Source organism: Podarcis gaigeae, assembly GCF_964106915.1.
Source record: "Podarcis gaigeae genome assembly, chromosome: 8".
NCBI lineage: Eukaryota > Metazoa > Chordata > Lepidosauria > Squamata > Lacertidae > Podarcis > Podarcis gaigeae.
The window spans coordinates 90,666,404-90,684,290 of NC_139684.1; the positions used below are offsets into that span (position 1 = coordinate 90,666,404).

At 51.1% G+C, this 17,887-nt stretch overlaps 1 protein-coding gene across 1 annotated transcript in view; it reads right to left on the bottom strand.

The window, feature by feature from the left end:
• The window catches only part of LTBP4 (latent transforming growth factor beta binding protein 4), a gene marked incomplete at its 5' end in the record, with an annotated part of 57,388 nt that extends 42,065 nt beyond the window's left edge, over positions 1-15,323 (bottom strand). The window contains 4 exons of the mRNA XM_083753591.1: positions 456-610; positions 1,879-2,056; positions 5,761-5,831; positions 15,145-15,323. Of these exons, the coding sequence (XP_083609717.1) occupies positions 456-610; positions 1,879-2,056; positions 5,761-5,831; positions 15,145-15,323 (583 nt within the window). The remainder of the gene's footprint in view (positions 1-455; positions 611-1,878; positions 2,057-5,760; positions 5,832-15,144) is intronic.
• Between the last annotated feature and the right edge of the window lie 2,564 nt (positions 15,324-17,887).

The following is a 17,887-nucleotide window of genomic DNA, read 5'->3' on the forward strand; positions in this document are numbered from 1 at the left end:
CTCCCCCCCCCTGCAATTGCAAGAGGCTCGTTGAGGAAGCGAAGGAGAGTCTCTGGGTCAGGCAAAGGGAATCCTGAAGTCAGGATTCGAACGCAAGAGCAACGCTTCCAGAAAGCGGGATTCAGAAGCGTTGCTGCTGCCTAGTGGGGGGGGGGCAGAGCAGAGCCGTCCTGACTAGGAGCCCCCAAAAGCCCTCTCTTCCTCCTCCTTCTCCCTCTTTCAAAGCCATCCAAGCAGCTCCCTGTGGCAGGGAGTTCCACAGATTAACTCGGCACAGCGCTGAGGATTTCGCCCCCTGAGCTACAGGCGAAAGCAGCTCTCTCCTGGCCATGGACACGGCAGGGAGAGCCCACCAGCCTCCACGCTCCCCTCTTCCCCAGCAGAGGAGGCCCCACGCTCTTCCAGGCCCCGATCCTTGCACAGAACAGATCGCCTCCCCCCCCCGTGCCCAGTACCTGGGGGCCTTGGTGTTGCTGGGGGGCCGTGTCCAGGAGCGCCATTGCTGTCCCCGCTCGGCTGGGAGGCCAGATGCTGCGCCAGGATCGTGACCATCTTCTCAGAGGGGTCCAATGTCTTCCGGCGCCGGAGAACCACCTGGAGCTCGGCCAGCCTGAGGGGAACGATCCTGGGGTCAGGGACACAGCAGCAAATCCCCACAGAAGGCCGGACCGCCCCGACCTCTCTCTGGCGCCATGACCCCTCCCTCCAAGCCCAGCCCCACAGAAGAAGCAGCCGCTGGATCAGGCCGGGGGCCCATCAGGTCCGGCCTCCCGTTCTCACTGGGGCTGAGCGGATGCCCCAAAGGGAAAGCAGAAAGCAGGATTCGAACACAGAGCCTGCGGTCGCCGGCGACTGGCATTCAGAAGCCTCGCTGCCTCTGACTGGGGAGGGCAGAGCAGAGGCCTTGTGGGCAGGCAGCCTTAGAGAAGTTTGCAAAAAGATGCCTTGCATGGGGAAAAATAATGGAGAGAGTAGACATTTCCTCCCTCTCTCAAAAAGCCAGAACCTGTGGAAGCTGAGATTCAGGGAGACAGAACCAAGTTAAACTGTGGAACTCCCTGCCACAGCGACGGCCACACTCCTCAAGGGCTTCCAAAGAGGCTCTGACAAACCCATGGCTGCTGGAAGGATGGCTCTGCCTGGCCTCAACCATCAGAAGCGATGGAGGAGAGAGCGCTCCTGTGTTCGAATCCTGCCTCCAAGTTTCCCACAATTGGCCTCTGGCTGACCAGGGTGAGACAAGGAGTCTAGACTAGACTCTCTCTCTCTTTTATGTTAAATAATTTTTATTAGTTTTCAATTATTAAAAATCCAATATATGCCACATTGTATCAATACCATATTATGCCGCACATTTCTCATGAACATTAAAAAATAACCAAAAAGAAAACATATTTTCCCACCCGCAAATCCCCAGACTCCCCTCCTCTCCTTCTTCTGGTTCTTTAAATACACAAAATCATCTTATATTCCAAATCCCTTTACCCAATTTCCCAACTGCTAAACAATTAAACTTGTGATATACTGCACAGATATTTTAAACATTCAAACCACTTTGCACATCTCTGCTTACAGACTATTTCCCCTTTCAAAATGATCCTTATTCTTGCTTTTTGCAAGCATTTAATCCATGTCTGCCGACGTCCCAATTTACTTACAACCGCTGCCCCTTAGACTAGACTCTCTCGACCTTCGCAGCTCTTGCTCCCCACTTCCGTAAAGAGCCCCCAATCTCCCTTCCCGGCCCTTTTCCGACTCTGCAATATCCCTTTTGAGACGAGGCAACCAGGACCGTGCGCAGGATTCGACTGTGGCGCCCTGCAACGCGTGCGATGGGAGGGGGCAGAAAGGGAAGCCCCCCTGCCCGCTCCAACTCACGTCAGAGGCTGCCAGCGGATGGCCATGGAGCGCAGGGGCGCCCGGGGGGGCTGCGGCGTCATCGTGGGGCCGGGCGGCGCGGCGTGCTCACAGCGGGGGCCAGAGAAGCCTGAGCGACAGGCACAGCGCTGGGGGGCCCTGCACTGGCCCCCGTTCCGACATCGAGGAAGGCAGACGGCTGGGGAAGACGAGAGAGGTCAGAGCAGCTCCATCAGGAGCCCCCTTCTGCCACCCTATGGCTCCCCACAGTTCCCGGGGGAAGGGGGGCTGCTGGGCATGCAGAGCGCCCCACTTTCCACCCCCCAAGTCTCTCCTGGAAAAGCCAACATGGGGATGTCTAGACGTTTCTTGCGAAACCCAAAACCTTCAGGGACGGTGGGAGTTGTAGTCCAACAAGAGGAGTGGTGGAGTGGTCAGGGTCAGGGTCAGACCAGGACCCGGGAGCCCAGAGTTCGAATCCCCACTCACTGGGTGGCTTTGGGTTTGCCTCTCTCAACCTAACCTGGGTGGGTGGGTGTTATTGCATTGTTTTTATTCTGATTACTGAATTTTTCCGTGTATAAGACGATGCTTTTGGCCAAAGAAAATTCGGCAGAAATTGGGTGTCGCCTATAGATGGATAGTGAATGCAGAGGCGGGGCATGCGATGAATGGCAGCAGCAACCAGGAGATTGGCAGCGACAATTGGGTGGGTGATTGGTGGCTGCGTCAAGTGGGTGGGCGGGTTGATGGTGGTGGCAAGGTGTGCGATCGGCAGTGGCTGTGGCAAGCGATTGGCAGTGGCCGGCAGGCGGGTGAGCGATTGGCAGAAGTCACATCCCCCCCACCAAAAAAAAGCTAAACAGCTTAATTTCCTAATTTTGGGGTTTTTTTAAAAAAAAATTAGGGGTCGTCTTATACACGGGGCATCCTATACATGGAAAAATACAGTATATGTTTTGTGATCTTTTCTGTGAACCACCCTAGGACCTCCAGGCAGTATATCAACTCAATCAATCAATCAATCGCAAGCTACCTCATAGGGTTATTGTGGGGTTTAAATGAGGAGGGAGGGAACCTTGCACACTCATTTGAGCTCTTGTGGGGGGGGGGAGTGGGCCAGAAATGCAATGCAATAAAATAAAACTAAATAATTGGGAGGGCATCCTTGGGGTAGACAGCACTGCATGGCATTGTAGGGGGTTGGATGAGCCTCAGTTGTCCCCCTCCCCCGTCTACAATTCTATGATTCCACAATCTGGATGGACCCTCAGGGCCTGGCTCAGATTTCTGCAAAGTGGGGAGGAGAACCCCCACTGGGAGGGCAGCTCCACACCCCTCTCTTGCCCCACAGGGAGGCAGCCCAGAAGGCAAGGCAGGTGCTGAGAGCTCCCCCCCCCCAGCTTGGAGCCATTTCCGGCTGGCTGCTCTGTGTGCGAATCCCTGCTGCTCTGAGACAAGGGGGCTCCCCCAGGGGAATCGGGCGCTGCAGCAGAACCCCCTGGACCCGTCCCCCAGGGATCAAAGCCTCGCCTGGCGAAGGGCCATTGCAACTGGCGGAGCAGCTGTCCTGCATGCAGAAGGGCCCCACTTCAATGCATGGCAGCGTCTCCTGGGAAAAGCCTGAAGGCCCATTGCTGCCAGCCAGTGTTGGAGATTACAGTGGTACCTTGGTTCCCAAACCCCCAAAACCCTAAAGAGAGTGTTCCAGTTTTCGAACGTTTCGGAAGCCGAACGTCCGATGTGGCTGCTGGCTATTGTTTCTGGGGCACTGGACCAATCAGTTTTCGAACATTTTGGAAGAAAAATGGACTTCAGGAATGGATTAAGTTTGGCACTTTTGTTTTTGCTATTTATTTTGCATTTTTGTTTTTGAGGCTTTTTCGGTTCATTTGATTTTATAACTGTGTGGAACCCAGTTCAGCTACTGATTGATGGATTGTGTGCCTGTGGAAATGGATAAAAGCCCCCCATCCAACAAGGACTATCATTAGCGCAGGTAAGGGGAAAAAAAACATTTTATATGTTTATAATCTACAGTACTGTCTTATTAATTTTATAGTACAGTACATGGATAATTGCTTTCATTTTATGGATCAATGGTCTCGTTAGATGGTAAAATGTATGTTAAATTGTTGTTCTAGGGGTTGTTTTTGAAACTCTGGAACGGATTAATCCATTTTGCATGACTTTCTATGGGAAAGCGCTCCTTGGTTTTGGAACGGATGAAGTTTGAGAACTAAGGTACCACTGTACTGACCTAGCAGGTTTCCCAGGGAACTCTTGCGCAAAGGCAGCTGCTGCCACCTGCTGGCCAAGCATGGAACTGCAAGATGCTTTGAAGCCTGGGGAGCAGCGAAGGGGAGATACAGTAAATGGAGGGCTCTGAAGACCCTGCTGGGAATGGCAAAGGGAACCCTCTCCTCCTCCCTCAACTGGTCCCAGGCCTCCCACGGGGGCACCTGGGCGGCCACTGTGAGAAGAGGGTGCTGGGCTGCACCCAGCGGGTGCTTTAATAATAATAATAATAATAATAATAATAAATTTTATTTACGGTATATCCCGCCCTCCCTGCCCAGAGCCGGGCTCAGGGCGGCTACACCAATAAAATCACAGTAAAAACATAATAGGGGGGAAAGAGAGGGGGGGAAACCCAATTTAAAATACCGGTTAAAATTCAATTTAAAATGCAGCCTCATTTTAAAGTAGCCAATAAATCAAGACCATAAGGGGAGGGTAACATAGGGGTCAGACCGAGTCCAAAGCAAAGGCCAGGCGGAACAGCTCTGTCTTGCAGGCCCTGTGGAAAGATGACAAGTCCCACAGGGCCCTAGTCTCTTATGACAGAGCGTTCCACCAAGTTGGGGCCACAGCCGAAAAAGCCCTGGCTCTGTTGAGGGCAGCTTAACCTCTCTGTGGCCTGGGACCTCCAAGATGTTTTTGTTTGAAGACCGTAAGGTCCTCCGTGGGGCAGACCAGGAGAGGCGGTCCCGTAAGTACGAGGGTCCTAGGCCATATAGGGCTTTGAAGGTCAAAACCAGCACCTTAAACCTGACCCTGGACTCCACCGGGAGCCAGTGCAGTTGGTAAAGCACTGGATGAATGTGATCTCGGGGCGAGGACCCTGTAAGGAGCCTCACCGCGACATTCTGCACCCGCTGGAGTTTCTGGGTCAGCTTCAAGGGCAGCCCCATGTAGAGCGAGTTACAATAATCCAGTCTGGATGTGACCGTCGCGTGGATCACTGTGACCAGATCAGGGCGAGAAAGGTAAGGGACCAACTGCTTGATACGGCGGAGATGGGGAAATGCCACCTTTGCTGTGGCTGCAACCCGCGCCTCCGTGGAAAGGGAGGCCTCGAAGGTCCAAACCAAAGGCCAGGCGGAACAGCTCCGTCTTGCAGGCCCTGTGGAAATATGTCCCACAGGGCCCTGGTCTCTTGTGACAGAGTGTTCCACCAGGTTGGGGCCAGTACTGAAAAGGCCCTGGCCCTAGTTGAGACCAACCTAACCACCTTGCGACCTGGGACCTCCAAAATATTGTCATTTGTGGACCTTAAGGTCCTCAGCGGGGCAGACCAGGAGAGGCAGTCCCGTAGGTACGAAGGTCCTCGGCCGATTGTCGCTCCAATCCCCTTGTGTCAGAAATTTGCCTAAGGCAAATGATGCGCCATGTAAGGAAACAGCAAGCTCCAAAGAAACTGCCCCCCAACCCCGTGGGACCCCTTCCAGTCCTATGATCCCATGAATGTGGCTGAGATGCAAGTCCCAAGTCCAGACGGTGGAGAGATGGGGCCGCAGTGGATGCAGGATGAGGCCTGCCTTTCAGGAGGGGGGAGGGTCCTTGTCCCTGAAAATCTGCCTCCCCCCTCCTCTCCCTCCCCCCCCCTTCCCTGCCCCATACCTTTGGTGCACTTCCCAGTTTTGGGGGCCAGGGACCACCCAGGGCAGCAGACCTCCCCACAGAGGTTGGGCCTGGAGAGAGAGAGAGAGAGAGAGAGGGAGGCTGTGAAGGAGGAGCCAGGACTGGGTCATGAGAGGAAGGGGGCACGCTGGGGGGGGGGGTGACTGCTAGCCAGTCCAAAAAGCAGAGGGATTAACTGGGGGTGCAGGAAGAAGGGGGGAAGTGGGGGGCGGGGTCTTCCAACACTTTCACATGTGATTCGTGCCAGAATGACTTTAGCAGGGACTTCCGGAGGCGGTGCAAACGACAATGGCTGCCCTCTTCTAATTGTGAAGGGGGAGCTCCACAGAAACGGGTCGTCCGCTACGGCGAAACGGAGACCCACGTCGGAAAACCACAGGCAGCGAAAGGGGTCTCGGAACGTGGAAGGGTTGGCGCGGTGCTGTGAGTCGATCGCTCTTTCTGTGGAGTGAAGCCGCGTAGCTGCTGTCGGTGAGCGCTGACCTTTTTTCTGGGAACATTCGATTTGAAAACAACAACCCGTGAGTAAGAAAAGAAGGAAAGATTTGGAGGCTAAATTACTGCTAATTCGGCTAAAAGCGGGAGACGCAACCAGGAAATCTGTCTCTCGTCTCTGCTTAAGATTCAAAGCAAAGGACTTTGATGTTTGGAGCCTTTGAAGAGGCGCTAAAAGGCAATCAATCTTCACATCTATTGGAGCTATGTTTAGGACTTAACTCTTTAAGTGATTCACTTCTTAATACGAACTGTGCTTTACCTTTTCTGCTGGATTTACAAATTTACAGAGAAACCCAGGCAATCGGACTGCCTATTTAACAGAACTGTCAGATTGCAAATTTTGACACTTTGTTGCTTTGTGCTGTTACAAGCTGAGTGCTATTGGAACTGTTATATTGAATCATTTTATCTGGCACTTGCTGAGACATTGTTAGGCTTTTGAGACCATCTCTGCTAAATACAGGGAAACTGAAGGTTCTTTGGAAACTAAAGGCTGTATGGACATTGTTTTAGAAGTATTGGAACTTGGAAAAGTCTGGAGTTCTAAATAATTGACTTTAATAACTTGATTTCCTCCCTCAAAACAATATTGGGCTCCCTCTAGAGGATTTTGGATTTACAACTGCATGTGACTTTGCTTTCTTTTTCCTTTCCTCCTATCTGGTTGTTTACCCTCTGGGCTGGTGGTTTCCCATGGGAACATACTCAGTCTGACCTTGACCAGTAGACAGAATTGGAATGAGTGGCACTGGGAGATCAACAAGAGCGGCTAAAGCAAAAGCAAAACAAACAACTCTGACTTTAACTTCACAGCCGCGTAGATCATCTGTCCCTGCTGTTTTGGAAGTAGAAGAAGGAATTGAGCAACCTTTGTTAGAGGATATGGCAGCAGGAGGATCTGCTTCAGTATTAGATAAAATATTTGAAAAATTGGAAGCTTTAGACAAAAAAGCGGATGAGTAAACGCAAAGATTGATCAAAATACAGCCAGTGTTAATAAATTAACTGAACAAGTTACTTTGAATGCACAATCAATTGGCAAATTATTTGAAGCCACCGCAGAAAATCGGAAATTGGCAGAGGAAGCTATTCAAAAAACTGAAGAACTGAAGCAGGAGGTAAGACCATTGCACAAGCAGGTTGGAGAACAACAGGCCTATCTGTCTATGACTGAACTACGGGCTCGGGAAAATAACTTGAGATTGAGGTCTATACCAGAACTTGAACTTGAACAAGGGAACTTAATTGAGTTTCTGACAAAGGAATTTTCCAAGTTTTGGCCTTTGGAGGAAGAAAAGGACTTTAAAATTGTGACTGCTTTTAGACTTGGAAAATTAACAAGGAAAGACAGGCCCAGAGACTGTCTGATTACTTTGAGATCCAAGGAGGAAAGGGACAAAATACTAGGTCTACATTACGGAAAGTCACTTGAATTTTTGGATAAAAGAGCAGAGATCTACAAAGATATCCCAAAACAACTTCTGGACCTTAGATCCACCTACAATGAGTTAGTAAGATTGCTGAGGAGCAATTCAATTGTTTTTAGGTGGGAATTTCCCCAAGGATTATCTTTTACATTCAGAGGGAAGAAAGTGAAAATTAAAACAGCTGAGGATAAAGAAAAATTTTTGAGTACCTACGGAGAGGACCTTCAGAAAGGGATCGAAAGACCTTTAGAGGCTGGACCATCGCCTGCACCTACACCTACACCTTCGGGGTCTGAAGACCAGGAGAAAAAGATACCACCACTAGAGCAATAACAGATTTGTCCAGGATGTCTCTGCAACTTCTGAGTTGGAACATCAATGGCGCCAACTCTCCGGAAAAAAGGAGAAGAATATTTCACATATTGAAAAAAGAACAATTGGACATTATTTGCCTGCAAGAAACACATGTGACCAGGCTCCACAGAAAAGTGTTAATAAACAAAAGATTAGGCCAAGAATTTATCTCTTTGGAGCGAGTCAAGAAAAGAGGTGTGGTGATATATGCAAAAGAGAGCCTGTCACCAAAATTTTTATTTAAAGATGAGCAAGGAAGAATTTTGGCAATTGAGATACAAAATCAAGGAGAAAAGTTTTTGATATTAGGAATCTATGCGCCAAATGAGGGGAAATCGGAATTTTACAAGAAGCTGCATGAGATAATGCTGGACTATCTGAACTATGACAACATCATCATGATGGGAGACATGAATGGGGTGGCATCGACCAACATGGATAAGTCACATAGCCAAAATGTGACAAAAGATGGCAGACTACCTAAAACATTTTTTGAACTGACTGACAATATGGACTTGATTGACATTTGGAGAACAAAGAACCCCCTGGGAAGAGAAGGAACATTCTTTTCTGAAGCCCAACTGACATGGACAAGAATCGACCAAATATGGATAACTAGAGGTCTGGCACCCAAGACAAAAAAAGTGGAAATCTGCCCAAAGACCTGCTCCGACCATAATGCCGTAAAGATGGATATGAGACTAACTTCAACCGGCTCCTTCAGATGGAAGATGAATGACAATTTGTTTAGAGATCAGGAGATTATCAAAAAGGCCCAAAAAGCTTTGAAGGACTACTTTGAGATAAATTTGAACACTACGGTGGAAAAAAGAACCGTCTGGGACGCAAGTAAAGCGGTTATGAGGGGGTTTCTGATACAACAGAACACTATAAAGAAAAGAGCACAGAATGAGAAAAAAGATACGATCCTGGAGAAAATTAAAGAATGTGAGAAGAAGTTAAGATCGAGACCGAAGTCAAAGGAGATTCTAAGAGAAATTAAACTTTACCAAGCACAATATTCCAAATTGATAAATCAGGAAGTGGAATGGAAAGTTAAGCTAATGAAACAAAGATCTTTTGAATCGGCAAATAAATGTGGAAAGCTGTTAGCATGGCAGCTGAAAAAGAGACAAAAATTGAACACTGTCACAAATTTAGAGATTGAAGGAAGAAATATTCAGAACCCAGTGGAGATCAGAAAGTGTTTCCAGAGATACTTTAAACAACTATATACACAAGGGCCGCAAAACGAGGTGGAGATAGAACAATTTTTGATAAAGAATGGTCTACCAAGGCTGTCTCAGGAAAATAGAACAATCCTGAACTATAAAATAACACAACAAGAGATTGAAGAAGCCATTCAGAACATGCAACTGGGCAAATCTCCAGGGCCAGATGGGCTTACCTCCAAATATTATAAGATATTGAAAGACTATTTGATACATCCATTAATGGAGGTTTGCAATGAAATTATGGAGGGGAAGAAGGCACCGGAGTCGTGGAAAGAAGCTTTCATCACATTGATACCCAAACTAGAAACTGAAAAGACACAACTTAAGAATTACCGCCCCATCTCCCTCCTAAATGTGGATTACAAAATATTTGCAGACATTTTAGCAAGCAGATTTTAAAAAGTGTTAAATGAAGTAATTCACAAGGACCAAGCAGGCTTTCTCCCAGGTAGACATTTGTTTGCTAATGCAAGGAATATTATTGACATTTTGGAACTTTTGCAAACAAATATCAATACAAAAGCAGTGTTAATATTTATAGATGCGGAGAAGACCTTTGATAACATCTCATGGAAGTTTATGAAGAAAAATTTGGAAGGGATGGGAGTGGGACGGGGGTTTGAGAATGGGATAGAGGCAATTTATTCGGAACAAAAGGCTAAATTGATAGTGAACAATGTGGTGACGGAAGAGTTCAAAATTGAAAAAGGAACACGACAAGGTTGCCCTATCTCCCCTTTGCTGTTTATTTCGGTCCTGGAGGTGCTCTTGAATATGATTAGAGGAGACCGGTTGGTGGAAGGAATTCAGGTCGGAGCGAAACAGTATAAACTTAAAGCATTTGCAGATGACCTAGTTTTGACCCTACAGGAGCCAGAGTCTAGTACGAAAAGGGTATTACAATTGATTCAGGAGTTTGGTCGGGTGGCGGGATTTAAACTTAACAAGCAGAAAACCAAGGTTTTGGGGAAAAAAATTGACACCTTTAGAATCAGAAAGGTTTCAGAAAGAGACAGAGTTAAATGTGGTTAAAAAAAGTAAGATACCTAGGGGTAAACATAACAGCGAAGAATATGAGTCTATTTAAGGATAACTATGAAAAGTGCTGGTCTGAAATTAAAAGGGATTTAGAAGTTTGGTCAAGATTGAAACTTTCCTTGTCAGGACGAATTGCTGTTATAAAGATGAATGTATTGCCAAAGATGCTGTTTTTGTTCCAGACTTTACAGATTGTGGATAAAATGGAGTGTTTTGGGAGGTGGCAAAGAGATATCTCCAAATTTGTCTGGCAGGGCAAAAAGCCCAGAATTAAGTTTAAGATATTAACTGATGCGAAAGAAAGAGGGGGCTTTGCCCTGCCAGACTTAAAGCTGTACTATGAATCAGCAGCGTTCTGCTGGTTGAAAGATTGGCTGCTTCTTGAAAACACTGATATTTTAGATTTGGAAGGATTTAACAACGTTTTTGGATGGCATGCATATTTGTGGTATGACAAGGTTAAAATTCATAAGGCTTTCAAGAACCATATTGTCAGGAAAGCAGTGTTCAATGTCTGGATAAAATATAAAGACTTATTGGAAAATAAGACCCCAAGGTGGTTATCACCAATGGAAGCTAAGGTCCGGAAAAGACTCAATATGGAGGCCAAATGGCCGAAATATTGGGAAATAATAGAAAAAGACGGAGATAATTGGAGGTTGCAGAGTTTGGAGAAACTAAAAGATAAAGTGCGAGATTGGTTACATTACGCTCAGATCAAAGAGGTTTTCAAGATGAATAAAAAGATAGGATTCCAGGTGGAAAAATCAAAGTTGGAAACGGAATTGTTAGAACCTAAGACTAAGGTACTTTCAAGAATGTATAATTTGCTGCTAAAATGGAATACACAAGATGAAACGGTTAAATCGGCTATGATAAAATGGGCACAGGACATTGGGTACAATATCATGTTTGCTGACTGGGAAAGGTTATGGACCACCGGGTTGAAATTCACAGCATGTAATGCCTTGAAAGAAAATATTATGAAAATGATATATAGGTGGTACATGACCCCAGTCAAGCTTGCAAAAATATACCATTTGTCTGATAATAAATGTTGGAAATGTAAAGAAACTGAAGGAACGTTCTTTCACCTCTGGTGGACCTGCCCTAGAGTTAAGGCTTTCTGGGAAATGATATATAATGAGTTGAAAAAGGTATTTAAGTATACCTTCCCTAAGAAACCAGAGGCCTTTCTTTTGGGCATCGTCGGCCAGAGGGTGTTAAAGAAGGACCGAACATTTTTTATGTATGAAACAACAGCAGCAAGGATACTTCTCGCCAAGCACTGGAAAACCCAAGATTTGCCCACACTGGAAGAATGGCAGATGCAACTGATAGACTATATGGAGTTAGCAGAAATGACTGGCAGAATCCGAGACCTGGGAGAAGAGGCTGTGGAGGAGGACTGGAAGAAATTTAAGGACTATTTACAAAAATATTGTAAATTGTATGAGTGTTAAGAAAGATGTAAGATTATTAATAATATGGCACCATTAAGATAGTTAAAAGGAATATGAAGATAAATGAAAATATAGGAAAAGACAAATTTTGGATAAATATTATGCTAAAATTAAGCTTTTAAGGTTTGGGTAAAATTATCTAAAATTAGGGACACAATATTGGAAATTATAATATAAGAATTGAAACAAGGTGATAATTTGCTGGGTAAAGTTCGAAAAACTTAGAACGCAGGAACGAGAGATGTGAGGAAGTCCAAAGAAGTGAAGAAAATGTGGATATTGAAAAAATTATATGTTATTTTGTTTGCTTTTTCTATTGTATTAAGAAAACCTTTAATAATTTAAAAAAAAAACAAAACAGAATGACTTTAGCAGACAGTACATGGATGTGGGTGGGTTAAACCACAGAGCCTAGGGCTTGCTGATGAGAAGGTCAGCGGTTTGAATCCCGGCGACGGGGTGAGCTCCCGTTGCTCGGTCCCAGCTCCTGCCAACCTGGCAGTTCAAAAGCATGTCAAAGTGCAAGTAGATGAATAGATCCCGCTCTGGCGGGAAGATAAACGGCATTTTTGTGCGCTGTTCTGGTTCGCCAGAAGCGGCTTAGTCATGCTGGCCACATGACCCGGAAGCCTGGCCAATAAAGTGAGATGAAAAGGTAAAGGGACCCCTGACCCTTAGGTCCTGTCGCGGACGACTCTGGGGTTGCAGTGCTCTTACTGGCCGAAGGAGCCGGCATACAGCTTCCGGGTCATGTGGCCAGCATGACTAAGCCGCTTCTGGCGAACCAGAGCAGCGCATGGAAATGCCGTTTCCCTTCCTGCCAGAGCGGTACCTATTTATCTAATTGAATGCTTTTGAACTGCTAGGTCAGCAGGAGCTGGAACTGAGCAACGGGAGCACACCCCGCCGCAGGGATTCGAACCGCCGACCTTCTGATCGGCAAGTCCTAGGTTCTGTGGTTTAACCTACAGCGCCACCCGCATCCCTCCCTTTATCTTTACTACCTCTCAATTAAAAATAAATACATTTAGGCCCAGCACCCACTGAACACCACAAGCTGGAATGTCCTGGGAGGATGCCCTGGCAGTGCCCCCTTACCACCTGCCCCCACCTGCGTGTGACTTCCTGGGATCGCTAGAAGGAGTTACTCCCCACCACCGCCACCCCACGAGACCAAACCTTCCCTTCCCTCCCCGCTTGGGGAAGAGATGTAGCTCCTCAGCAGAGCCTCTCTCCAGAGACAACCCTGCAGGGCCTCTCCAAATGGGGCGAGCCCTGCCTGCAACCTGGGGAAGCGGCTGCCAGCCAGTGCAGACAGGGCTGAGCTCAATGGACCCAGCAGCCTGACTCAGTCGAAAGCAGCTTCCCATGCCCTCTTCCCACAAGGGAAGGCTAATCCCAGCCGGCAGCTGGGTCCACTTCCACAAAGCTTCTGAAGAAGGACAGGGGCTCCTCTGCGGCTGCCCGGGGGTTGCTGAACCCCAGCTCCCACCCTCCTGCTGCTGCCTGGCCGTGCTCGCTGGGGCTGAGGGGAGCTGTAGCTCAGGTCTGCCTTGGACTCCTGCTCGCCCACCTGGAGGCCCTGCTGCCTGGAAGCTGGGATGATGGTGAGGGGAAAACTCTCTGCATAAGGGATCAGAAGCGTGGGCTGGATCAGGCCAGTGGCCCTTTTGGCCCAGCATCCTCTCCCTCCTGTGGCCTGTCGGCCTCCAGCCCTGGAAGCAGAGCATCCTGGCTGGGAGCCCTTGAGAGCCCTCTCCTCCTCCTCCTGGCAGTCCTTCTTGCCTCCAGTGGCAGGGAGTTCCACAGTTTATCTCTGTGCTGTGTGAAGAAGGACTTTCTTTATCGGTCCCGAATCCCCCAGCCTTCAGCTTCCCTGGATGAGGCTCATATTGCTCCCCACAACATTCCCCTCTTCTGCCTGCTGGGTGCCCCATAGGGAAGGCAGGGGGGGTCCTGAGAAGGACCCCATTTCCACAGTTCCTGGAGGGAAGCAGCAGCCATCCTGCCTTGACCAGACGACCCTTTGGGGCCCTTCGGATTCTACCAGGAGCAGCCATTAGTGGTCTGATCCTTTTCTTGCCCTCCAAGCCGCTGGGCGTCTCAACGGTTTAAGGATGCTCTGTGAAGAAGACAGTTTCTGTCTGTTCTGAAACATCCCACGTCCCGTTTCCGTGGGAGACCCTCATGAGGGGGAGGGAGGGAACACGCCCTCTCTCCACGCACTCTGCACATGTTCAGAAGCGCTCTCTCTTCCCCAGGCTGGTCCTCCAGGAAGGCTGCAAAGGCTGCTGCCCCCTCCCCAATTCTCATCCGGACACCCACCTCTGTGTCATCCAGACTCCTCTTTCTTCTTCTTCTTCCTCTTCTTCTTCTCTCTCTTCCCCCCTCTAATTCCTGACATTCTTGTCCTGACCGGGACTCAAGTTACTAAGTGGATTTGCAGGAGACGGAGATTGTTTCTCTGGAGCTCCATGGAACAGAGGAAGAGGGAGAGAAGGGGGGGGGACGGGCGGGGGGGACCACAAGGCCCCTTCTTCACTGACTGCTTGGCCTAGGCTTGGCCTGGGGGAGCAGGGTGCCCCCACCTCACTCTGAGGGGCTATGGGGGGCAGGCACATCCCGGCACAAACACCCCTCCGCAAAGTGGCTTCGGGGCTCTCCTGCCTGGCCTGGGCCACACTGTCTAAAAGAGCCAAAAAGGAAGGAGGGTGCCTCTGAGCGTGTGCAGAGAGCCTCTCCCTCTCGGCTTGGCCTTCTGGGTTCCCACCTGCCCGCAGCTTGAGAGGAGAGTCTGCCGCCAGAGCCTCAGTGTTTGCCACCAGAGGATGCCAGCCCTGGGCATGGCTCATGGAAAGAGCTGGTGCCAGCCTCGGAGGAGGGGGCTCTTTGCTGGGAGATGCAGAAGTGGAAGGGGGGAGAAGGGGGTCAGCCCAGCTGCCCAGGTCGCTCCTGCCAAGCTGAGCTCCGCCCTGCTTCCAGGGAGCGGCGGGAGGAGCAGCAGCAGCAGCAGCGACCCACCTGGCACGTGAGCCTGGTTGGGCGGCTGGCGCTCCAGGCCAGCGCCGACATTTCCAGACGGGGCCTCCAGCCGCCAAAGCCGCCCCCTCCGCCCTGACGAGAAGACCAGGCGGCGGGGCGGCGGCCCGAAGGGGCGGGGGTCGGAGCGCGCTGCTCCGGCGCTGCCAGCGCCACGGGGCAGCCCGCCTCGGCCTCTCCGGGCGGCCGCTGCGCCCTGCCCCGCCGGGACGCCCCTGGGGGTCCCGGGAGAGCCCCTCCAAGCCCCGTCGGGGAAGGACAGGGCAGGCTGCGGGGCGGGAGGTCCGGGGCGCGGGGTCCCCGACTCACCTGGCCGCCTTGGGGGCGCGGCCCGCGGGGCTCTTGCTGCGCTTCTCCAGGGGGGGCGGCCCGCCGGCGGGGGTGGGAGCGGCCCGACGGCGCGGCCCGCGGGCTGCGCCCAGCGCCGGCGGGAGGAGCGCGGCGGCGGCGGCGAGGAGGCAGAGCGCGGCCAGCGCCGGCGGCCGCATCCTGCCGTCGACGGCGCGGCGAAGAGGCAGCGGCGCTGGGCTCGGCTCGGCGGCCGCCAATGGGCGCCCGGCCCGGCCCGCCTGCCCCTCCGGCCCCGCAGCCAATAGCCAGCCAACCGGCCGCCGGACGGGGAGGGGCTCCGGCCGCAGCGCAGGTGCCGTCGGGGTGGGCTCGCCGCGGGGAGGGGGCGGGACTGGGCGCCCCCAGAGCGCGCCCGCCCCGTCCCTCGCGCCCCTCGCTGGGCGCAGAGAGCCAGAGATGGGCTCTGCCCGGAGGGGGGTCCCTCTCTCCCTCCCTCGGCTGCTGGAGGAGGCCAAAGAGAGGCCCTCCGGCCCAGCATCCTCTTCCCGCAGGGGCCGAGCAGGATCCCAGCATCCCAGAGCCGTCTCCCCTCCTGGGGATTCAAAAGCACTCCCTGCCTCCGAGTGTGGAAGCAGAGCCCAGCCATCCCGGCCAGGAGCCCCCCAGAGCCCTCTCCGGCTCTGGGAATGCGCCCAGTCCCTTTGGGAAGCCCCCCAGGTGGGTGGCCTTCCTTGCCTCCAGTGGCAGGGAGTTCCGTGGCGTCGCTCATTTGGACAATGAAACGCGGCCGCTTTGCTGCAGGCATTCCTGGAGCAGGAGGCGGCGCGTGAAAGCCAAGCAGGACCCGGGAAGCAAAGGAGGATCCTGCAGGGGCTGGATCGTCCAGTATCCTGTCCTCCCAGGGGCCAAAATATGCCCCAGGGGGAAGAAGCCGCCGAGCAGCGCAGCCGGAGTCTCCCCACACTCACCCCACACTCGCCGCCTCTCCTTCCCTGACTTGGCCTGACCCTCTTCCCAAGTCTCCTGCTGGGGGGAGTTCCCGGGTTTAGGAGCCCTGAAGGCGCAGGGCTTCTCCCGAAGAACTCTGGGACCTGTAGTTTCCTCTCCCAGCATCCTTCAAGAAGACTTCCCAGGATTCTCAGGGGCTTCCAGGGGGGGGCTGTGGCTCCGCCCCCAACTCTGCCTTGGGTGAAGAAGTCCCTCCCTTTGTCTGCCCTGACGCTGCTAACCTCCTTCTTCTCTCCATGCAGAGCGGGGGGGGGGGGCGCATGGTGAGAACCAGATGCCAGGCTGGATGGGCCCCCTGTGGCCTGATCCAGAAGGCTCTTCTTGTAGTCTACCTCTCTGTTAATTCGGAACCAGTTAAGGCAGCGAAGGTCCTGTGTGAGTGTCTGGAGGCGGTTGGAGGATGGATGGTGGCTAACAGATTGAGGTTGAATCCTGACAAGACAGAAGTACTGTTTTGGGGGGACAGGAGGTGGGCAGGTGTGGAGGATTCCCTGGTCCTGAATGGGGTAACTGTGCCCCTGAAGGACCAGTTGCGCAGCCTGGGAGTCATTTTGGACTCACAGCTGTCCATGGAGGCACAGGTCAAATCTGTATCCAGGGCAGCTGTTTACTAGCTCCACCTGGTATGCAGAATGAGACCCTCCCTGCCCACTGACTGTCTCGCCAGAGTGGTGCATGCTCTGGTTATCTCCTGCTTGGACTACTGCCATGCGCTCTACGTGGGGCTACCTTTGAAGGTGACCCGGAAACTACAACTAATCCAGAATGTGGCAGCTAGACTGGTGACTGGGAGCAGCCGCCAAGACTACATAACACCGCTCTTGAAAGATCTACATTGGCTTCCAGTATGTTTCCGAGCACAATTCAAAGTGTTGGTGCTGACCTTTAAAGCCTAAACGGCCTTGGTCCTGTATACCTGAAGGAGCGTCTCCACCCCCATCGTTCTGCCCGGACACTGAGGTCCATTTCTGGGGGCCTTCTGGTGGTTCCCTCACTGTGAGAAGTGTGGTTACAGGGAACCAGCCAGAGGGCCTTCTCGGTAGTGGCACCTGCCCTGTGGAACACCCTCCCATCAGATGTCAAAGAAATAAGCAACTATCTGATGTTTAGAAGACATCTGAAGGCAGCCCTCTTTAGGGAAGTTTTTAATGACTGATGTTTTAATGTATTTTTAATCTTTTGTTGGAAGCCAACCAAAGTGGCTGGGGAAACCCAGCCAGATGGGTATAGGTAATAAATTATTATTATTATGGTCTTCTGTTCCGAAGCTTGCAAGGACCCCCCTGGACACCAGCTGGGCAACTCTGTGCATTGCAGATGGTTCTTGGGTGTGTTGGATGGTCCTTTTCACCCCTGAAGCTCCTGAGAGGGATCCAGGGCTGGGCTGCCTTGAACTTGGCATGTGGCTGCCTTCCTTTCGACTCGTCTTCCTTTCAATATGCTTTGACCTCTAATGCTGTGTTGCAGGCTCAGAATCTCTCATTTTGTGATGCCACTGCAGTTCCGTGACCCAGAGCCCATTGCCTGCCCCCTTGCTGAGGAGTATCTGAAAGGCCCGTGGTGCACGATCAGGTCTTTCCACAAGGGCAAACACTGATGCTGAAATCCAGCATCTGCCGAGCTCTGCGAGTGCAGCTTTCTCCTGAATGAAGTGCAGAGTGTTTGAGGACTGGGACATTTGCAGGAAAACCAAAATGCTTGTTTACTAACCCATTGTACTACCAACCTTACTGTCTGCGTGTGAAACAAGGAC